This window comes from Natrix helvetica, assembly GCF_964273705.1.
Source record: "Natrix helvetica genome assembly, chromosome: 6".
Lineage (NCBI taxonomy): Eukaryota > Metazoa > Chordata > Lepidosauria > Squamata > Natricidae > Natrix > Natrix helvetica.
In genome coordinates, this window is record NC_138553.1 from 63,397,096 (window position 1) to 63,421,334 (window position 24,239).

A 24,239-nucleotide genomic window follows, 5' to 3' on the forward strand; every position below is an offset into this window, starting at 1 on the left:
GAAGAATGAGAAAGTCTTTGGGGCACCAGTTCTCATGGCCCCAAAATGACCTGCTTCCCCAAAGTTGAAAAGCCAATTTTCCCACTTCCATTCCCACAAGGTTTGACTTGCTCTCCAGTCCACATTTGCCCATCGTTCCATCTTAGAACTGCTTTTGTATACAAATATCTAGGAGTCTTCTGGAAAACAGCTCTATGGTAGAGCTGCTGGCTACAGATCCAGTTCCACACCATTTCCCTTGTTAAGAGGAAGAAATGGGGGTCAGCTGCTTTGGTTCCACAACTCCAAACCCAACTCCATGTGTTCTCCATCAGAGAAAGTATTGGAAAAGACCCCTGGGTCTTCTGCTGCCACTTACTGGAACTCTAGGAAACATTATTCACCCCACTTTCCTCCTTCTTCCATTTCTTATGACAAGAGAATTGCCAAGAGGTAATGTGGTTTGACAGTGTAATCAGCACTTCTTAAGGTAGCGGGCTGTTCTAGATGACACTACTTTACTGTTGCTTTGGGGGAAAGCCACGTTAAGACAGCTTTGGCTGCAGGTCCTCAGAGTAAGGCACTATAGGAACCAGACTGGCTGTCAAAGCTCTGAGAGAAAAGAAACCATATGGTGACATCGGCAAGGAAAACATAGGCATTTGGGAAAAAAAAATTTTTCAATGCTACTTTGATCAGTTAGGTAACACTGCCTTTGTTTATATTTTCTCTCCTATTTCCTGATTTAATGGTGGTTACATTTTTTGTACATTCATCTATTCCTACTATAGCTTAATTCTACCTTAGTATCCAAGTATGCTTATTAAAATAAGTTGTAGGGAGGTGCTATGGAGTATTGGAAGATGGGCATGTACCATAAGAAGGCACTAGAGAGAGGGGAGCTGGGTGTGTGTGAATCGCAGAGTCATGGATGGGTGCTGAGGACAGGCGCTAAGGAATGCAAGATGATGTGCAGGTATCATGGGAGAACAGGCACTACTAAGCAGGATCCCGTGGGGGATGGCCAAGTGCAGATAGGCGCTAGAGGCCAAGGACTGGTGAAAAAATATTAGAGTAGGAGCAACTTCCAACTTCCTGCCAGCTTCTCCACTGACTTTGCTTCTAAGAAACCAGTCAGGAATGTTCAAAATAACAATCACATGATCATGTCTCGCTGCAACATTGTAATCGTGTGCTGTGACCATGGGGACATTGTGATGCTGTGAACTCTGAGGACCCATCACAAATTCCCCTCATTCATCACCATGGTGACTTTGAACTGTTGCCTAACAAGTGGTTGTAACTTGAGGACTACCCGTACTCTTCTATACAAATTTACAGCAAAGAATCTATCCTATTGAGACAGTCCTTCTGAGCACACCAATGGAATTAATGTATTGCTCAAAACAAACGGGAGAACATACTAAAGCTTTCCCCCGGCAGATAAACTGAACTAATTCAAAGATCACAACTAGCCATCAGTCAGAAAAAAGCAATATGGGAGCAAAATCATTACATATTCAAGATCAGCTTAGGAGAATTGTTTGCAGAAATTGGAGGAAAGTCAGAACGTAATCATTTTTAAAGGTTTTTCACCCTCAAAAAATACAATCTTCCCTAAAGTAAACATTTTTAGTTTTTCCTCTTCTCTGTCATTGTTAACAGCATTACCAGAAATTAATTTCCCTGGGCACATCTTCCACTTTATTATTGCTTTTTTATTTCATTGATCAGTGATCAACATGCACGCAGTATGTCTTAGAGCCTGACTTCACAATAACATATGAGGCAATCAAGCAAGCGTTACCAGGGTGGAAGTGTGAAAAAACACATTCCATAAGCAAAAATTCAGTCATTTCTTTTGTGTTCAATATATTGGCTGATGTGATTCATAGCTAAATGAGAGAAGAAAACAAGATCCTTCATTTTGGTGGTTTTGTGCCTTATAGGAAGTCTGCATAAAGTTGATGAATAACAAGACAAAGAGGCCTTGTGCAATCTTAGTCAAGAACTTTGTGCTATTATGAAGTGATCTGAGAGTTTTTAAACCACTTGTTTGTTTCAAAATAAAAGCATTTCTTAACAGCAACAAATTTAAGTATCTAGAATTATCCCTGGAAAAACAATCTTATTCACAAGAAGTTCTGCATGGTGGTAGGAGCTATAATTCATTATTTCTTTTTCTTTCTTTCTTTCTTTCCTATTTTCTTTCTTTTTCTTTCTTTCTTTCTTTCTTTCTTTCTTTCTTCTTTCCCCTCCCTCCCTTCCTTCCTCCATTTTCAAAATGAGAAAATGTATCATAACAAATAAGTCATATCTCAAAGACAATATGTTCTTATCTCCAACCTACATGGCTACAAATAAAGAACAAAAATGGAGGTTGCCTTCTCTTTTTTTTACCCACAATCCCTAGATACAATATTATTCAGTCACATCAGTGTGATTTTTAGGACTATACCAAATTAATTGGTATAGTCCATTAATTAAAGGAATAAAAATCTCAAAAGCATCAATTATTTAGTATATGCTATTGCCTCAAAATCTTGCAACTAATTTTCCTCCAAATAATAGATTGAGATTAGATTGTCTTGCCCATAGGCAAATCCTAGAATCCTTGGAGCATCTGAGAGATAAACGATGAAATGAAAAATCACATGCTTATGGCTTGGCGGTGATATATTAATGAAGGGTTCTGCCATCATATTCATGCATTAGTGACCTGCAACTGTTCAACCAAGAAGAGAGAAGATCTGCATAAGAATGAAGTGTCGGCAATAGGTTTATTGACTGAAATTAATTTGCCTGTGTTGCAAAAGCTCTCAGTATTACGTGGCAGGATAGATTGGGGCATGTACAGGTAATCGTCCCTTAGCGACTACTCATTCAAACTTACAACAGCTGATTGAGAAGACTTCTGGACAATCCTTGAAGTTGCAGCTATCACAGAGTCCCTGAAGTTTAAGTGATTGTGATTTGGGTGCTTGGCAACTGGTGCACAATTATAATGCTCAGTGTCCCATGGTCATGTGATCATAATTTGCAAACTTCCCTGCCAATTCCAAAAAGTGAAGGCAATGGGAAGCTAGCAGGAAGTTACAAGGCATGATCATATGATATAATGGTTAATGACAATGTACAATTCACTTAATGACTGGAACTAAAACTGCTGTTGAAAGTCGGCATGGTCATGTGGTTTTTGCTTAGCAACAGAGATCCCAGTCGCAATTATGTTCATCAGCTAAGGACTACCTGTGTATTATTCTCATGTATAGGGTAAAAAGAAACTTACAGGATACAGAAGTTAGGAATGAGAATGTATTCTATGCAATATGTGTACAAATTTCTATCAGCAACCTTTCCATTTTCTAGAACAAATAAATAAATAATGGGCTTTCTCCAAAGAGGATGAGAGCGCAGGGATAAGATATCTATATTGTTCAGAATTGCTGAAAGATTCACTATCACTTATAACTTTGGTCATACTAGGTGACATTGAGAGTTGTAGTTTAGCAAACTATATATGAAGGGACTATCATTCCCATGCTATTCTAATTTAAATATACAGCACATACTTAGGCACACATTCTTGAGATAACGTATTCTTTACCATTAATATTTGTATGAAGAGGGACAATTTTGCTATAGTCATTAAGGTACCAGGGTAGAAAACCAGGAGACTGGGAGGTCTAGTCTGCCTGGCTAGGTGATTTTTGGACCAGTCGCACTCTCTCAGTCATGATGTCAGACTTGGGAGACAAGCCAGTTTGGTCAATTCCTGTAGCCCAATGGGTCAACACTTGTTGATCTTTGGAGGGTTTTGGAGGATATAAGAGCACAATTGGAATATATTGTATATCTAAGAAATATAAGGGGGGGTCTCCAGGGGGTGGGGGGTGCCCTGTAATATGTGGGTTTTTTTTCCCTTTTGTCTTTTTTTATTCAGTTGTATATGTACTGTCTGTATTATTTGTGTTAATTTTTTTAAAAAAAACCACTTGTTAATCTGAAAAAATATGGATCCTGCACTTGTGAGAAAAACACTAGAAAGAAAAAAATGTATGAAGAAAGCCAGTTTAGAATTATAGTTAAAGGTACTGGGATAGAAGTCAGCAGACTGTGAGTTCTAGTTCTATCTTAGACTTATGTATGTGGTCCTCAGGGGCCAAGTGTCAACTCGCAAAGCATCCCTGGCCTGCTCTCTAGTTGCCATAGGAAAGGGCAAGTGGGAAACTGATGAAACGGCAGGGCAGCAAAAGACAGATGCACATTCCAGACTTATCTCACTCAAGGCTGTATTCCCAGGGTTACTTACAGCGGCCCGCTGCGAAATTGCCCCGTTGCAATATGATTGATGACATACCCCCGGGGGGGGCAGGGGGGGCGGAACAGGGTCATGATTGGGGCCATAAATCACATGGGGTCAGAGCTGGCTTCACTTGGGAACATAATAATAATAATAATAATAATAATAATAATAATAATAATAATAATAATAATAATAATAATAATAATAATAATAATAATAATAATAATAATAATAATAATAATAATAATAATAATAATTGTTAGCCGCTCCCTCTCCACAAAGGACTCGGGGCGGCGTACAATAAAACATATAAAAACATAAAAACATATGTGCAAACACATAAACATCCAAATACACACATATACAGAGACATACATGCACGGAGGAGGTAACAATTACATCACATTAAGAATATTAAAAAATCAACCATTAAAATACCCCTTAATAATAACACAATTTAAAATTTAAAAGGACTGTCAGGAGGAATAAGAAAAACTACGGTTGAGCCAGGCCAGATAATTGAAAAAGGTGGGTCTTAAGCTTTACACGGAAGGAGCGGAGATCGGAAGTAATCCTGATGTCACGGGGGAGGTCATTCCACAGGGCTGGGCCCATCACAGAGAAGGCTCTGCTCCTGGGTGTCACCCCCCGACACTGTTTAGTGGACGGCACCCGGAGAAGTCCCTCTCTGTGTGAGCGGATTGGTCGTAGGGATGTATGGGGCAGGATGCGATCCCGCATGTAACTAGGTCCTGTGCCATGAAGCGCTTTAAAGATCATAATCAAAACCTTGAAACGCACTCGATAGACTACAGGAAGCCAGTGCAGCTCGCGCAGGAGAGGTGTTGCAGGGGAGTATCTGGTCCTCCCCATAATCACCCGCGCGGCCGCATTCTGGACCAACTGCAGTCTCTGAGTGCATCTCAAGGGAAGCCCCATGTAGAGAGCATTGCAGTAGTCCAGGCAAGACGTCACCAGCGCATGGGTGACTGTGCGTAAGGCATCCCGGTCCAATAAGGGGCGCAATTGGCGCATCAGGCGAACCTGATGGAACGCCCCCCTTGCCACGGCTGTTACATGGTCATCCATGGACAGCCGGGCATTCAGGAGGACGCCCAATTTGCGCGCCCGTTCCACGGGGGCCAGTTGCTCGCCCCCGATGGCCAGAGATGGAAGCAACTGGTTGAACCGGGGGGCCGGAAGCCACAGCCACTCCGTCTTGGAGGGGTTGAGTTTTAGTCGGTTGCCATCCATCCAGACCCGTACGGCCTCCAAACACTGGGACATCATTTCGACGACCTCGTTGGGGTGGTTCGGGGTGGAAATGTACAGCTGAGTATCATCAGCATACAGATGATATCCCACCCCAAAGCCACAGATGATCTCGCCCAGCGGTTTCATGTATGTGTTGAACAGGAGTGGCGAGAGCACCGACCCCTGTGGCACCCCACGTGAGGGGGCTCAGGGTCGATCTCTGCTCCCCTGCCAACACACGTTGCGTCCGGCCAGAGAGGTAGGAGCCAAACCACCGTAAAACGGTGCCCCTGACTCCCAACCCCTCTAGCCGGTGCAACAGGATACCATGGTCGATGGTATCGAACGCCGCCGAGAGATCTAATAGGACCAGGATAGAGGAACAACCCTTATCTCTGGCCCTCCAGAGATCATCAACCAACGCGACCAAGGCCGTCTCCGTGCTGTGCCCGGGTCGGAAGCCGGACTGGCGCGGGTCTAGATAATCATTCTCCTCCAGGTGACGTGGAAACTGTTGTGCCACCACACTCTCTACAACCTTCGCTAAAAAGGGAAGGTTGGAGACTGGACGATAATTAACTAGCTCCGTTGGGTCCAGGGAAGGCTTCTTGAGCAGGGGCCTCACAACCGCCTCTTTCAAGGCGGCCGGCAGAGACCCCTCGCCCAACGAAGCGTTCACTAGGCCCAGGAGCCAGTCGCGTGTAACCTCCTAGGATGCCAGTACAAGCCAGGAGGGACACGGGTCCAATAAACATGTGTTAGGTCGCAGGCGTCCACGCAACCTGTCCAAATCCTCGATGGCAACCGAGTCAAACTCCTCCCAGAACGGTCCCTCAAGACTCGCCTCGGGCGCCTCCACTGGACCACTGAAAGGGGCCCATCCCATCCGGATTTGAGCGACTTTGTCCTGTAGATATTTCCCAAACTCCTCTGCTCTGCCCTGTAAAGGGGCTTCCCGCGGCCTCTCAAACAAGAGGGAGCGTGTCACCCGAAACAGGGCAGCAGGGCAGTTATCTGCGGACGCAATAAGAGCGGCACAATGTTGACGTTTGGCCGCTCTTAATGCCACAAGGTACGTCCTCAAGTAGGCTCGTGCCTGTGCTCGGTCAAATTCGGAACGGGAGGATCTCCAACGACTCTCTAGGCGTCTCTTGTGGCGTTTCATCACCCTTAGCTCCTCGGTAAACCAAGGGGCCAGGGTGGTTCGTCGCCGCAGGAGAGGCCGCAAAGGCGCCACTCGGTCTAGGGCCCCGGCAGTCGCACTATTCCATGCGTCTACCAGGTCCTCCACCCGGGGGCGGGTCAGGTCTACAGGAGGTGGCCCAAGCTCCATCTGGAACTTATCTGGTTCCATCAGGCGCTTGGGGCGGAACCATCTAATACCTTCCGGTTCCGCCTCCCCGCAGCGGGGGGTAGCACCAGGGAAGTCAAGTCGGAGAAGTGAGTGATCTGACCATGACAGGGGAATAATAGTTGAATCCCCTATTCCCAGATCACTCGTCCACTGGCCAGAGACAAAGACAAGGTCCAGCGTGTGGCCCCCTTCGTGGGTAGGGCCCTGAATTAATTGGGTCAGGTCCATGGCTGTCATGGAAGCCATGAACTCCCGAACCCCCTCAGACGCTTCTCCCATCGACGGCAGGTTGAAATCCCCCATCACTAAAAGTTTGGGGGTCTCAACCGCCACCGATGCGATCAGCTCGAGGAGTTCAGGCAGGGCCGCTGATGTATAGCGAGGAGCCAGGTATACTATCAGCAGGCCCAACTGCCTCCCTGGGCCCCATCTCACGGCAAGGGACTCACACCCGGATGTCTGCGGCACAGTGAACTCTCTCGGCTCTAGGTCTTCCCGGATAATCACTGCTACCCCACCGCCCCTACCCTGGGCCCGAGGCTGGTGAAATGCTCGATAGCCTGGCGGGCACATTTCCACGAGGGGTAAGCCTCCCTCGTGGCCCAACCAGGTCTCAGTTATTCCAGCGAAGTCCGGCTCCCCCTCCAAAATTAGATCGTAGATGCCAACATGAAGCTCCTAATAAATAACTGGATTTATTTTGAAGCTTGGCTCGAGGCTCATGATTTAATTAGGGCATCCGTGGGAACCCTGACACCAAGATTGCTTGAAAGGCAGGCACACATGCACACACACAGACACCATATGAATCCTATTCACTTTTACATTCTTACCCCATCTCTTTCCTTTCTCTCTCATATTTGTTTGCCCTATTTCTCTCAGTACTCCTGAATGAACTGCTTTGATACCACAGCCTGGATGATGACCTGACTGTTGGTGCTTACTGTAGCTACTTAGCTATCAAAAAGGTGATGGGGTTATGGCCTCAGCTCAGAAAGGCATGAAAGACCTTGAGTTTGTCTATGAGTGCCCACAGTTTCTAAAGAAAGGAAGAAGCTTAGAAGTACCGACTAAAGAATTCTCTGCATTGTCTTCCATCATCATACTTGCAGTTTATAAAGATAAGGGCATGTTTGTTTATTATAATTTTTAGTCCAACGGACCAAGATGGGAATGTCTATTTTTCAAATACTTGCATTGATATTGTTAATATACACAGGAGTCAGACATTAGCAAATAAACATAAAGGTTTAATGAAGTATTAAAATCCCTAGTAGCAGATTTTTAAAATAATCCAAGGAGAACCAAACAAGTTAATTGGACAAGAAATCTTAATCCTGGGTGAACTAGAAAAAAGCCAGAAGAAAATGAGAATGGATTGGAGTGCCTACATTCCTAGGTTGTTCAGAACAACAACCTAAAACATATTTGTAGATATTGCACAGGCTTTTCATAAACTCGGTAACTAAGATTTCAAGGACTAGAGGTGAGGTGATGTGATGATGATGATAAGGATGAATAATCTAATTTGGATTCTGTTTTCACATTGCAATGCAATGAGATTTTAGTTGTCCTCTACTGCAGGGTTCCCCAAACTTGGCAACTTTAAGACTTGTGGACTTTAACTCCCAGAATTCTCCAGCCAGCTTTGCTGGCTGGATAATTCTGGGAGTTGAAGTCCACAAGTCTTAAAGTTGCCAAGTTTGAAGACCTCTGCTCTACTGCAGCAGTGATTAGAGATGCCATAGGGCCCAGAATCAAATCTTTAGAGAAATAAAATAAAAAACTGAGATATGCAATATGCAAAACATTCCCAAATTTTTAAAAGCATGACATACAGACATTTCCCACCAGTTAGCAGATTACTTTTAGCACACACCATTCTTAAAAATTATTTACTTCCAACACGAATTTGAAAGGAAAAGTCGAGCCAAAAACCTCCCAACAGCCCTGCTTTTTGTAGCCTAAGATTACTATTACTCCAAAGTAATTAAAATCTAATAAAGCCTACGAAACCGCACATGGATCCCTCTGAAAGATACTGTTTTTAGATTTTGCTTAAAATAATTGGAAGTTGAATTCTTGAGTGCCAAATCAAAATCTGGTCCCTTTTGGATGCCTGATGAAATGTTTTCCCAAACTGGGGAGGGAGGGAGGAGTCATCCAGAAAAGAAATTAATGTCACCGGATCCTTAAAAGTTGTGTTTGTTCCACAACAGATAAGCTGTGAATGAAATTGCAATCTTAGGTCAACAAAAGAAATGTAGCTTTTCTCTTCAGGGAAATCAGTTCCAAACTACATGGTTCACTCATCCTGGAATTATTTCTTAAGATTTATGATGTGCACAGATACTAACAGATTGTTTATTTACAAAATGTATATTTTTCCAGAAGAGTATGGTGCTCCTTTGCCTGCCTTATATATAAACGACATACTTTATTATTTTTCAAGTTAATATTTTTTTAAACTTTTTAAATTATATTTTAGATTTTTTTAAACCTGCCTTTATCATTTTTATAAATAATTACAGGCAGCATAGTACTCTTTCTTCCTCCTAATTTCCTCACAAGTTGGGTTGGGTTAAGGAAGAGTGTTACTCAACCAGCCATGCCTAATTCCAAGTATTTATCCATATATTCTTGCATAATTGAACAGAAATGAAACATCTTTTCATCTGTCTCAAATATAAAGTGTCTAGTCAAAAATACTTTTGTTAGCAAAGAGAGATTGCTAAAACAACGCCAATTCTCCTATCTTCTCAATAGGGTTTCCTAGAAAGTTATTTAGTATTAGGGTTCTCTGAGGACCCTAAGGCAATTCATTCTAGAATTTATGGCATTAAAAAAAAGTCATTTCACATGCAAGCCTTTACTTTACTTTACTTTACTTTTATTTAGATTTCTAGACCGCCCCCTCTCCCGAAAGGGACTCGGGGCGGTGTACAGTCAAATTAAAACACAAATACATAGGAATAAATATAAATACACAAATCCTTAAATTAGATGAGGAGGTTAAAAGACTGTATCTTAAAGTAAAGCCTTATCTGCAAGACACACAAATCTCTGGATTTCATCTGACGCACTCACATATTTGGCAGTTTGCACATCTAATCTTAAGAGAGCCTAAAAAGTAATACAGTAACACATTTGTTACACATTTTTGGCTTGGCTTACTAGAAAAGCAAGTCAATTTACATATTCACTGTACAATGGTAAGATTAGACCAAGTTATAGTAAAAAAATTTCATCTTGTTATTATTTGCCAAACATTTATTTTTCACCCATTTTCCTAATAAAGGCTATTATTGAAGAGATCTCTATCCTCAGTGCCGAGATAGGTTCCTAACAGGTTTTTCTAAGGCGCTGAAACTTTGGAAAGAGTGCAGAGAAGAGCAACTAAGATGATTAGGGGCCTGGAGACTAAAACATATGAAGAAGGGTAGTGGGAATTGGGTATGGCTAATCTTGAGAAAAGGAAGACTGGAGCGATTTGATAGCAGTGTTCCAATATTTGAGAGGCTGCCACAAAGAAGAGAGGATCAACCTATTTTCCAAAGCATCCGAAGGCAAGACAAAAAACAAATGGATGGAAACTAATCATGGAGAGAAGCAACCTAGAACTAAGGAGAAACTTCCTAACAGTGAGAACAATAAACCTTAAATAAATTTAATAAATAAATAAATAGCTTGCCTTCAGAAATTGTGGGTGCTTCATCAGTGGAGGCTTTTAAGAGACTGTACAGCCACTTGTCTGAAATAGTAAAGGGCAGGGTGTCAAACTCAATTTCATTGAGGACTGCCTCAGCGTTGTGTTTGACCTCGGGAGGTGGGGTGGGGGTGTCCAGCTATACGTCACTCATGTCAGGGGTGCCTGTGGTGGTCAAAGAGCTCTGCCAGCAAAAATTGGCTGTTTCTAGGGTGACCCTGAGGGTCAGATCTAAGCACCCCATGGGCAGGATCCGGCCCCCAGCCATGAAGTTTGACACCCCTGGAATAGGCTCTTTTGCTTGAGCAGGGATTTGGACCAAAATACCTCCAAGGTCCTCTTCCAATTCTATTATTCTGTATTCTGTTGGGTACAACAAAACCCTAGTTTCTTATGTCACTTTTAAGAAAAACTCCAGTAAGACTTTCACAATTTTTAATCACACAATGGCACTTATTTTTATTGCCTAATTAAAATGTTAAAAATATCAAGAGCACATAACAATGTGGAAATTACTATAGAGCACATTCAAAGCTTAATCCGAGCCCTGCTCAACACTGCAGTATAAGCAAATGGCTACAGAAAGATTATGACTGTAATGTGAAAAATGTCATTTTCCATTCCACTGAAGAATACAGACCATTTCTGTATCTAGAACAAGCCAACGTGGTCAGAAATATGGATTCCATCAAGCTAAGGCTTTTGTCTTTTTTTAAATACTGTATCAGTTGGAGCTGTGTATAGTTTATCTGCCCATCTTTGGAAACAGTTCACCACTTTTTCCATTCTAACTTGTACTCAGTTCAGTGTAATAATTGGGAAAGGGGCCTTTATTATCTAGTCTAGTATGGCAAAAATAAACACATAAAAGGCACTAGCACTTCTGCTTTTACCCAACAAGACGAAATTGATAGGACGATTTAAGTCAGGATGAAATTTATTTTTATTAGATTTTTCTCGTGTCTTTATTACTTTATAAGTAACTCACGGTGGCAAACATATTCCTAATACTCCTTCCTCCTCCTGATTTCCTCACAACAACTCTACGAAATGGGTTGGGCCCAAAGTCACCCATACAGCTTTCATGCCTAAGATAGGACTATAACTTAAAGCCAGGATGGCGAACCTATGGCATGCGCGCCACAGGTGGCACATAGAGCCATTTGTCAGGGCACGCAAGGCGTTGCCCTGTCAGTTTCAACCTTTTTTGGAGGCCATTTTTCGCCCTCCCCAGGCTCCATAGTAAACAGTCTCCCCCGCCCCCTGGAGGCTTCAGGAGCTTCCCTGAAGACTATGGAGCACAAAAACCCGGCCCTGCGGGCAAACCAGAAGTTCAGGAATGGACTTCCGATTTGCTCGTAGGGCCAGTTTTAGCCCTTCAGAGCCTTCAGAGGCCTTCCGGAGGCCTCCCTGAAGGCTCCGGAGGATGAAAAATGATCCTACGAGCAAACCGGAAGTCACTTCCGGTTTGTCCGTAGGGCTATTTTTAGTCTTCCGGAGCCTTCAAGGACCTTCAGGCGGCTTCCCCCCGCAATTTGCATGACCCCCAGTACGCCTGCACGATCCGGGGGGGGGGGGAAGGGTGCGAAGTCCTCATGGTTACGACCACGGGGAGCCAGCTGGAGCCAGGTGGAACCTGATTGATTGAGACACGCCGGGAGATTGTTTAACCGATTGGCTGCCCGTTTGACAGCCATTGTATAAATAGCTGTCAAATGGTCACCCGCTGTTCTGTTACTGTTAGTTACTGTTAAATAAAGGAGTGTTGATTTCAGAGCTGCCTCAGAGTTATTCTGTCTCAGAATACACAATAGTCATGCGCGCATGTGCACTGGGGGTCATACAGTGGGGATGGCATGCCCGCACACGACCCCCTCGCTTTTGGCACATGAGCCAAAAAAGATCGCCATCACTGACTTATAGTTTCCTGGTTTCTAGACCAGCACCTTTAAGCATTATACTGAACTGATTGCAAAATATCACTGAAAACTGATGGACATTTTTAGACATATTTCTTTAAAATCTGTTTTTTTTTAAGGTTTGCAATAACCCTTATTGCCATAACAGTGTTATTTTTTGAGACTGAATCCATTTAAAGTTGCATAAAAACAGTTGTCTGTGTGTAATACACATGGCAAATTTCAGAGAAATATAATGAAGGCTCTACAATCATGATAACTACTGGAAGTAGGGATAGATATAGAAGTAAAAACTTGGTACTTTCCTTAGAAGAGAGCAATTATGAAGGCTAGTTAAAACCACTCACAAATCATCATCACACAAATGGCAAGAATGAGAGACAAGAAGCCATAGAATTGAATGAAAGGCAGAAAAATCACTTTAAAAGAGCTTTATGGGTACAATACAAAAAGAGTACCTATATTAATCAAATCACAGAAAAAGACTAAGAAATTAGTAATGATATTCATGTGATTGTCTCACTTTACTATGCAGAATTTCATGCTATTATCAGAACATTGCTGCTATATAATAGAAAACAGTTATCGCTGTCTATAATGTTCAGTATTCAGGAAAATAGATTGTTCTGAGATGAGCTAATCTTGAAAGATCCATCCATGACCATATTCTCATTGAATTAAATGGAAGCTTAATCACTCACTGAAGCTTGAAGGGCTGATCCCCACCAACACGGATAGCATATTTTATTCTCTGAGATTTTAATGTTCTACTGAAATGCCATTATCTTAAACACCAGAATATTTTAGTGGGGAAAAAACAAACAACACAAAATTGTCCCTGTAAAAGAAGGTAATTACCATTATTACCCTGCTTATCCCCATTTCCTTTTTTCTTTAGATCTGCTAAAAATAATAAAAAGGAAAGCAGAACAATAAACCTGGTTCTTTGTACTACTTGAATTCATAGCAATAGTGAAATTAATTCACAGATGTTCATAAAGCTTAACACTGCAGAAATGAAGAAATTATTAATTATGTGGTCAGCAATTTAAACTATACTTCACTGTACTGCTTCAGCACATTCTCCTATTAAATCAACAAGGCTTATGCTAAAAAATTCATTAAACAGACAAAACATTAGTGGTTCCGACTTAATGCATTTTGCAAAAGGCTTATGGAAAAGACAGTTCAGAGAAAAGAAAAGGGAAAAAAACTTTTAAATACACTCCCCAAAGCTATTGCTGGGATATTTATACTCCTCAACAATTTCCTTGCTCCAACACATGGCTTCCTTAGAGAAAAAGATCTTTTAATAACAATTATGACATAAAACTTTTTTTTACATTGAGTATAAGCTAACTTTCAATAATTAGGCCAGGTTTGCAATTAGCCATTTTCTTAACCAGCTAATTGCTTTACTGATCTCCTGGTCATTTTGAACAATATTAGATGGCAGACAGAAACATCCAAGTATGCAACCTCAAAAAAAAATGGATTAGTTTTAAATTGGGACATTTTCGGAAGGTTGTGTGGAAATTTTTCTTCTTGAAGTCTTGGAAAATGTGCTTTAAAGGACTATGTTTTGGAGGCTATACATGAGGTCTCCTTCCCTCCCTTTCTTCCTTCTTCTTCTTTTTTTTTTTTGGTCCTACACAGCTTTAGTTTCATAGATTTAACGAAGCCCAAAACAAAGATAACCCAGTACCATACATGTTGACTATATTTCCATAAACATTACAAGTATTTGATCAAGAATCCCAGTAAAACATTTCACATCTATGGCCTCCAAAGTATTAGATCCCCATTTTAACGTCACAGATTTCACAAGAATTGACAGTTGAAGAAAGTAACAATGTTAGGCCCTGCATGACAATCCTGGGGACTATGGCTCCATTAAATTAGGAAGTATAAGCTAACCAGATTCCCAAAGGACTATGATATCTCTGCAATTTTTTCCTCCCCTTTCTTCATTGTTTTCATTTTCAAGAAGGTGGGATGACAATTAGTAAGTCTCTAGAAGGAAACCCACTTTTATAAATGTCCTCAATTCCACATACCCTCCCACAAAGGTAGGTGGAAATTAAGGCCTTCACAGATTCAACTCAAACTGCTTATCAGAAACTGGAAAGTGGAAATTAGGGCAGTGTGGCTAAGGCACTGTAAAAATATGATAAACCATCACAGGCCACAGATAAGAAATTGAACAGAAGTGTTTTCATTCATCTGATGCAGCATCAACCCTCTTTAGGAGATTCATAGCATCAGGCTATTGAGTGTCTCTTATATTTTCACCTATTATTTAACTAACAAGATAAAAAGCTTACTATCAGCTAAAAAATGATTAACATGTAAGAACAAATCAACATTTCAACACAGTCACCTAATCTTCACTTAAATGCAGAACAAAATACTTACCGTTAGTGACAAGCTATAAAAGAACTAAAATATTACACAATTAAAAGCAACCTCATAAAGAAGATGGCACTTCTTTTAAGCAATATACTTCCATACATATACAGTTTGGAAGTTCAAGGAAGCATATTGATATATCTCAAGCCGAATGTTATATAATCTAGGCAGATAATTGTGGCCACTTTCTTCTATATGTCCAGGTCAGCTTTCATTGGTGTTGCTTATGCTCAGTTAGCCAGCTTATTTTCATTTAATGCAGCCAATTGATACAGATGCACCCATCTTTCATTTTAACCATATGGAAGCCTTCTCATTTTAAAACTTTCTGCTCCAATAGCTGTCAAATAAGTGTAAATAGGGCAGTAACAGATAATAAATGTGTGAGCCTCCAATGGTATGAGGTTGGCTAAACATGTCAGTTCAGTTTAGACATATCTTGTATTAAACCAAAAGGCTTCCATCTGAGTTATATTTTACCTCCAGATAGCATTTGTGAGTAAGTGAAGACAACGATGACGTTAGAAAGAAAACTTGGGGCAAACAGAATACAGGAACCCCAATGTCATTTTATTGTCTATAAATTGTATTTAATTTTATATATTACATATTTTATTAGGTAAATTTTGAAATGTATGCTCTTCTAGTAGAATCTCAGCATGACTCTTGCAACGGATCACATAAAAATACTAGAATAGGAATATGAAACTTGCAGAAATCAAGAGCACATGGTCAACCAAATGTCTATTAGTTATTTTAGACCAGGGATGTCAAACTCGTGTTGTCACAGCATCATCACATGATGTATTGTGACTTTTTCCCCCTTCGCTACACTGGGCATGAGCATGGTCAGCACATGACGCATTCGGGCCACAGGCCGTGAGTTTGAAAGTCATGAGTTTGTTTTAGATTATTATTCCTGTAATAGGTTTACTTCAATACATGTAGGAAAGAGCAACTAATCTGGTGCCATGTGTCTCTTTTACTAGCAAACAGATTTCCTCTCTGTCTTACATTAGTCACTTTTTACTGAAAACATTGGAATTGCTATATTATGAAGCAAAGACTCAACATACAGTATTCAATTATGTAGTCACCATTGAACAACCACAATTGGGACTGGTAATTCAGTCACTAAGCACAGGTGTTTACTTTATGAATTCTGTTTGTTGCAAGGTGGTTGCAAAGTTTGTTAATGGCAATCACATGGCCATGGGACATTGCAACAGTCATAAATGTGTGTCGGTTATGAAGAACATGACTGCTTGATGCTGTGACTGCTGTAAAGATTGATTGCAGAGTTCTTTTAGTACCAAAACTTTGAATAGTTGCAGCATGAGGCACTTAGTAAGCATACTTGAAAAAAAAATGCCTCCTAGCCTTGTATTTATACAAAAATATTTCAAGAAAATAAATAAAGTTTTTGTATGACATATGATTGTCATACAGAGAAAAAGGGAAATCATAAGTTGGATACTAGCACATTGGGAAAATATGTCAGCTTGCCTTCTAATAATTGTTTTATATTTTATGATGGGTATATTTTCTTTTCTTAAAATCATAGTAGATATTCTATTAACAGCATCAGTAATGAGATTTTAATATTCAAAAATATTCCTATTATAATATTGCATACTTCAAATATAATACACTGGACTAATAAAGGCAACAGATTTTTCCACTGTAAACAATCATTTCTTAAATGAAGAAATGATTGTTTACAGTCTTAACTTCTTCTTTACTTCCTCTTTTACCATTTCGAGTGTTAAGGGAGATACAAAGTTCTCGCTATTTCTCTTCTGGTGGTGTCAACCACTGATGTTGTTATAGTGTGTCTTTAATTTTGTCTCTCCACCTTCTTCTGGCTCTGCCTTGTGTTCTTTGATGTTCTCCTCTTACCCTTCAGAGCTTTTCTTGAAGTATCTTCGTTCATTTTCCCAATGTTTCCAACAATATATATAACTTTCAAGTTACAATCATTCATTCAACAACCATTCAAAGTTATGAAAGGGCTGAACAAATGACACTTATACAGTCCTTGTAATTCTCACTGTCCCACTATCTCTGCAATCATGTAACTCTGAACCACGTGCTGATGGCCTGCCTTGAAATTATAATGTTGTAGCAAATGGCAGTCACCAAAGGGAAGCTGTCAGGAAATCATAAGTTGTGATCATGTTAGATCCTTGCCTTACCCACATCGTCCTTTCTTAGCAATGGCAACTGGGACTGCTTGCTATGGTTAAGCAATGGGAATTCTGGTCCTAATTGCCGTCATAACCCAAGGATTGCTATATCTTCTCTTCCCTCCCCCCACCTCTCTCTTGTCCATAGTACATCACTTTTTTATCACTGAAATGAATGTTAGTCAATGACTGTAACAGAATGCAAAAATGACCTTGCGTAAAGGGCGGAAGAGCTAATGCCGAGGACAAGAGAAATAGGAGTCTGTAGTTGCTTAAAAGTCAAAGAAAGAAATTTAGGAAGGGCTCATCCTAATGGATCAAACAGTTGAGGTTTGTGCCTTCAGACTTGCAAGGTTTTGTTGACGTAGTCTTACAATATAGTAGAATTTGTTCATCATGTACTATATGGTTTACCATGAGGCTTCGGTAGGTCAGAGAACACTGCTTTATACCTGATATGATATGCTTTGTATTATGACTGGGATATTTTAACTTTGATCAAAATACTACCTTTTAAAGAAAAATCTGAAAGTCATTTATTTTCCATTGAATTAAATGAGAAGGATTGAATTTTGGAGTAAATTCAATTTAATAGGTGCCGTAATTCCTCAGTTCTAAAAACAAACAAACCCAGAAATGAAAATAAAAGGGGCAGAAAAGTCTTACTATTTCATTGTGTTTTCTTTATCCTTCAGTTCATCTGGTTTTACCATAAGCTCATCCTCTGAGCCACTACATTTTCTTTATTAGTGTGATGAATGAATTATTGATTCCTGTTTGTGCATCTCCACATTACAACTGTAAACAGCTTATTTAACAATTAGTCAAGAAATGTAGTGTATTTAGGAAAAGATCATTTATTTTTTTTGCTTATCAGTTGAGCCAGCAAGAGCTGGCTTTCTGGCTCCTAGGAGTGAAAAATTGTTGGTTAAGAGCTTCAGGAATGTCTAGGCTTGATTTAATGAAGTTTGATTGCTCTACACACAGTACATGTGTTTACTTCCAGATTGTGTTAAAGAGCAATCGCTAGGATTTTTTTCCCCCTTCACTGGCATTTCAAATAAACAAAAGAAAAAAAATAGAAAGGACTAAACTCAATTGGCTCATTTTGTTTTTGTTTTTTTCACTGCTCTGCAAAAACACTATAAAACAAAACATTATTCTGAGACTTTCAAAGGCAGAAAAACCCACTGGCTTAAAATTTTTGAAGGGCTTGTTATAGAAGGGATTGGATTCTGACTGCTGCAGAATTGTGTGGAACTATTTCTTCCCATGATTTGAAAACTACTTTTGTTAATACAGCTTAAAATTGTCTTTGTCTTCTTTTTCTTCTTTTTTTGCAGCCAGCAAACCCTGCTGACTCTTTACTTTGTTTGTAATCAACTACTATTTTAAAGTTCTTTTTCAGCATGCATTGCTGACCAAAGAAAAGAGTAAATCAAATGCAAGCTACACTTGTGCTGTCTTCTAGTTTTATTACTGTTCTTGCTTAGTGCGCCCCAGCTAAAGAGAATGGAGAGCAAACAAGGCTAACTGAATTTTGAGATTGAGCAATGAACTCACTCAGAAGTTATGGGTCCCAGTAAAAGTTTGATAATCAGTTGCCCCCCTCTCTCCCCTCCATGGAAGGCCCCACTCTCCTGACCTTCTGAAAAGAAGTTAAAACATGCTCTGTAGCCTAACATGGAGAACCCAAAGAAGCATTCAGTCGTGGGGCTGGTTGGTGGCCTGAAAGCCCTCCCTTCGCCTTTTTAATTAATTTTAACAGGTCTTGATAATTCTTGTCTCCTTCTAAAAAATAATTTTGAAATTGTAATTCTAACATTTTAATTTTTACAGACTGTTTTTATATTCTGACATTTTATTGTACATCGCCCAGAGTTCCTCTTTGAAGGAGACTGGCAGTTCAGAAATGTGAAGAATAAATAAAGATAAATAGATCTAATTTCCGAACACTGGCACCTATCGGTAAAATCTGAATTGGGAATAAAGAACATGGCTTAGTCCACATGTTGGCTACCAGCATGCCTTCCATAGCTCCAATGCATGTAGACCAAATAATTGGACCATTCTTGGATGGGAGAGAGGGACCAGAAGATATAAAAGGGCAAAATGTGGGGCAAAATGTGGGGCCTTGAATGTTGTAGATTTTCAGACATTAAACAACCTGAACCCTCTTGGCTATTGGAACATAGCCCCTAGCATGCTTTACAAAACCTAGGCGAGCCCTTGAACCTCTAAAGGTTCCCTACCTCTAATAAGGGCACTTGTTTTTAATGGCAATGACTATTAACAAGACATTAACAGAACATTTCTTCAATTGAACATTAAATGATACATCAATTAATAAATAGAAATCTTACCCATACAAGCAGGAGAAGGTTTCTTTTCACTGTTCCACAGTAGCCCAACATTCCAATAATGATGAGGAAACAGCAAACTGCAATCATGACTGGATGGACAACTGGAAAATAAGTGGACACAACTGCCTCCTCTACTCTGAAAATAAATGAAACATAGATCAAGTTTATAGAGGAGAGCCCAGCTTTCCCACAAAGCAGTTTAGAAAATAGTATTCTTTTGGGGAAAGAATGCAGAAATTATTTTCTTATTTAAAAGATTCTGTTATCAGACGATAATGCCCTTTGAATAAACGAAAATAATCTATCTACTATCTATCTATCAGCTAAAGTTGCTTGCATTCATTATCTAACGATTAATTTTGGAATTGCAACTCACACTGCTACATCAATTTAAAATATGCACTGTCGACATCAAACTACTTTGGGATAAGTAAACTGAGTAAAGTATGAGCTACAATGAAATCTTCCAAGAAACAGAATATTAAATAACCTGAGAATTTGTTCTAAAAGAGGAGTGGTGACAATTCCAATTCTCACCACTCCTCTTTTAATTGTCAAAAATATGTGTACAATAGATTTTATTTTTTGCTTCTGGAAATGCAGTTCAGGTCCACAGATGACAGAGGGAAAAATGAGCTAAGAATTTTCTTGAACTTCTTCTTAGCAATTAGTCATGATAGAATTTCCCTGTTTAGAGGTAGTATATTTCTCTAATTAACACACTAAATAAATCACTCAGGAATGACTTTTGCCAATACCACATGCTTCTCCAAGGCATTTGTCTAGCAACCTTTAGAAAGTTGGACTAGGTGAGATTTGGAGTCAAACTGCACATTATTTTAATGATATAGGATGCAACACTGTTTCCTCCTGTGTGTAGCAAATACATCCCTCTCCTCACTTTTGTAGAACAAAGTACAGCAGAGTAAATGAATGGCCACATAAAGGACAAAAATAAGACTTTAACAATTTGAAATGATACAATAAGAGAATAAAAAGATCACAGATCAAAGAGTTATGATGGTTAAGTGCCAAACACATCACAGACAGAATGAAGCAAGAGTTCATTGCTGATATATGGTTTTTTAAAAGAACATGTTCTGGCTACTAAGAAACTCTTATTTACTTTAATAAATTCTGGACAACAGATGGCAGAGACATGCTGAGGTAACCTCAAAACAACCTTTATTTCAATAACAGCAATAGACAACCATATAATGACAACTTCAGCACCACATTCTGCTTGACAGCTATTTATACTGGAGCTGTCAAGCAGAGCAACCAATGGGCTTACAGTAAAAGTCCCGCTTCAGCCAGGCGCATCTCAGCCAATGAGAGCTGCCCTTTGGTTACCAGGCTGACAGCTCGCAAGTCAAGGACTTTTGGCCGATCGCAAGTCAAGGACTTTACATACTTGGAGCTTCAGCTGTTGTAACTGTATTGTAAGTGAAATTTCTATCATTCTGATTCTATCTACTGGTTTTCAGATTTCAGCAGTCCATGGCAGTTGTAGTCGCCACGGCCAATCATAAAACTTAACTCACCACTCCATCTACATCTCAGGATGCTCTCTACCACCTCACCTTATTTCTGTCTGTGTGGAGGAGATGCTGATAGTGAGATGCTAAGCATCTCACTATTACTTTTCAGTGCTAGAAATGTGTTAGGCTTTAAAGGCTAATGAGATGAGAAGTGCAGCTATGAGTTCAAGCTCTATTATAAGATCACATTAACAGAATTTTGCAAAATGACTATTCCCCTGCCTTCCTTTTACAATCCAGAAATATGGGGGAAATATTCTGTGAACTGAGATATATTTTATAAGACAATTGTCCAGTGTGTGGCTCTTCTTCTGTCTCCCAAGGTCATTACGAAATGCCTTTGAGATGTCAGCAGGGCCCAGAAGCATTCCAGTAAGATGCTTTGCTTGGAATTGATATTTTGCTTTCTTGCATGCAAGCTTCTTTATTTAAAATAAATTAAATAAGATTAAAAATAGTATCTGGAATGATGTAAACTTGGCAGAATCAAGGGAAATGGACAGGGGGATACTGGGAGTATGGAATCCTCTTTTGAGAAATCGCTCCATATCTTTGCTGGATCCTTCTGCTCAGATAGTCCAGTTAAACTGATCAGACATGCCTACCTTGTTTCTGCAGTTAAAGTGAGAACATTATTCAAGTAATCTCTCATCCAGGCAGAGACGCATAACACAGTGATGGACATCAACTGAAATAAAATAGGGATTTTGTTTAGCAAATACAAGATAGAGCAAGCTTAGTTATTAAAACAATGTTATAACCAGCATAGTATTGCATTAAAAATTCTCTACTTAATGGCAAAGCAAATGTATCATTAAAGTACAGTCCTCTAAAGTAGCACTTTGCTCTTCTTTAATTTATTAATACTGTGAAAGAGAAAATTTCTCACTGGGACAATTTCAATCTTGGCTGGTTTTCTTAGAAGTGCACAATCACATCTCAGGGACAAGAATAAGCTTTTAGCTTTTATTTTTTGCTTGTGGTAGGATTAATATATCAGCAGAGATTTCGTAACAGAAATCCACATGGAATTGGGGTAGAAAGCCAGCTGTCTGTGAAAGAAGCTGCCACTCCCCCTATGTGTATGCAATTATGAGAGCATAATTGTAAGATTACTTCCCCCAAAGAAGGAAAGCCATTCTTAAACAAGGATGCATGGGGGGGGGGGGATTTCTGTTTGAAGCAAAATAAAGACCCAACTCATGAGAACTAGTTTATGGGTGCTGTTTAAAAAAATCAACACTTGTTAAGGCTGAAAATTGGCAAAAATCTAAAACCCATTGTTATCAGACATGGATAATGAGCTGCCTACAGAAAACCATGAATAGACATTAATAGTATAGTTTATTTAGCTTCCTAGGCACAATAGAGATAACACCCATATCTAGAGGAAAGCAAGAGTTTTCAACTGCCACTTCTGATCATTTTGACAATGTAATCCGGGATAACATTTCAAGCATCTTTAACAATGCCACTAGGTTTTACTCTTCACTCCCTTCAAGGGTAATGCAACTATGAGAAGAGCCAAGCTGATGGGTGAACAAATATCATATTTAGCAGCATATAACATAAATTCATAGGACAGAATCTTATAATATTTGAAATAGAAGGCAAGATGTAACATGTTCCCTTGGCACATAATTGACTTTCAGCTATGGTAGATATCAGATTGAACTATGTAGTCAACAAAAGAGCTAGTTCAGGGGTCAGCAACCCACAACTCTGGAGCCATCTGTGGCTCTTTCATCACTCTTTTGTGGCTTCCTATCTCTGGTCGGCTCCACAATTGATAGGGCTTTCGGTTAGGATAGGTAGAGAAAAAGGAACGCCACCCTAGGGAGAGACTCTATGGTGGGGGAAGCGGATTTCCAGTTGGCAGAGGAAAAAGGATGCCACGTTAGGAGGAGACCCTATGGTGGGAGAACCCGACTTCCGGTTGGCTCCAGAATTGAACAGTGAAGGGGGTGCTTCCAGTTAGGATCTTTGTGGCTCTTTGAGTGTTTAAGGTTGCCAACCCCTGAGATAGTTCATTAGTAGCTATTGCCTATCATTCCTGTCTTTTTTTAAAAAAAAATAGTGGTTCAGAAATTACTAAAGCTCTTTTCCGCTCACCATTCACATTCTGGCAAATCTTATATTTTATTCTATTGTGCAAAAATATTTACATCTTTACACATAATCCTTTAAACTATGCATACCTAACATCTATCTGTGGTTTCTGAGGAAGTGTTGATTTGCTTTCCACATATTCTAGACAGGATTGCAAATGAATCACTGAACAATGAATGGTACCAGGTCCATAAGCCTAACATTTCCAATTTATGTGTAGGTGGCCATTATAATTGTGGATGTCAACTCTAAAAATTCTCAGCAATGGCCTCACTGGCTGGGAAATTCTAAAAGTTGAAGTTTGCAAACCTGGAAGCTGCTTTAAAGAAATGGCTTTTAGTAATTCCTCATCTAAAGTAGGTTTGCTTTCTCCTTGCCATTATCCTTCCAATTCTGTTTTTAGCACTGGTCATTTGTCCTCTTGGTGTTGATACATCTACCAAACCACTAGAGGGAAGACAAGACAAATGGGAGATGTTCATCTTTGATTACTCTTTACATAATAAGAGTAGGTTGGTGAAGAGGCAGCAAGAACAAGGAGAAAGAAAAAGAAACATGGCTGAGAAAGTGCTGGCATCAGCAGATAGCTAACAGTTCTAACCATAGATAATTGTCCTAAAAATGAATATGCCAAAAAAGCAAGATTTTAAGTTGCTTTAGACAGCTGTCATCATCATGCAGCATCAACTATTTTTTGATTGACGGACAGACGGATGGATGGGATATACAAAAAATGCTGTCTATCTAACAATGACTCTGGACATCTTACATATAGTTAAAAAAACATTAAACAAAAGTCCCATAGTAACACATAAAAACTCCACAGTACAGCATAACTGAGGTGATCACAAATATTCTAATTCAAAATCAGCCCCAAACTCTGCCTTTTCATTTCAAAGAGCAAGCAAGGCTTTAGCTAGTCCAGTGGTCGGCAAGCTGCGGCTCGCGAGCCACATGCGGCTCTTTACACACTTTAATGCGGCTCTTCTGTGTGCCGGGCGCCCGCTCCCCTCCCTCCTCTCGGGCACTTCAAAACAAGCGCCCCTTTCCCTTTTTTCTTTTCGACCCACAATGATTAGGGAGGATCCTGAAGTCGGGCGGGGACGAGAAGCG

General features: G+C 40.0%; 1 protein-coding gene across 3 annotated transcripts in view; it reads right to left on the minus strand.

Moving 5' to 3' along the window:
- Positions 1-24,239, minus strand: part of TSPAN12 (tetraspanin 12) — a 73,944-nt gene that overhangs the window by 26,370 nt on the left and 23,335 nt on the right. For all 3 annotated transcript variants that reach the window (XM_081958412.1, XM_081958414.1, XM_081958413.1), the window contains exons 3-4: positions 21,623-21,705; positions 19,477-19,612 (exon numbers count right to left, since the gene is read on the minus strand). In XM_081958412.1, the coding sequence (XP_081814538.1) occupies positions 19,477-19,612; positions 21,623-21,705 (219 nt within the window). The remainder of the gene's footprint in view (positions 1-19,476; positions 19,613-21,622; positions 21,706-24,239) is intronic.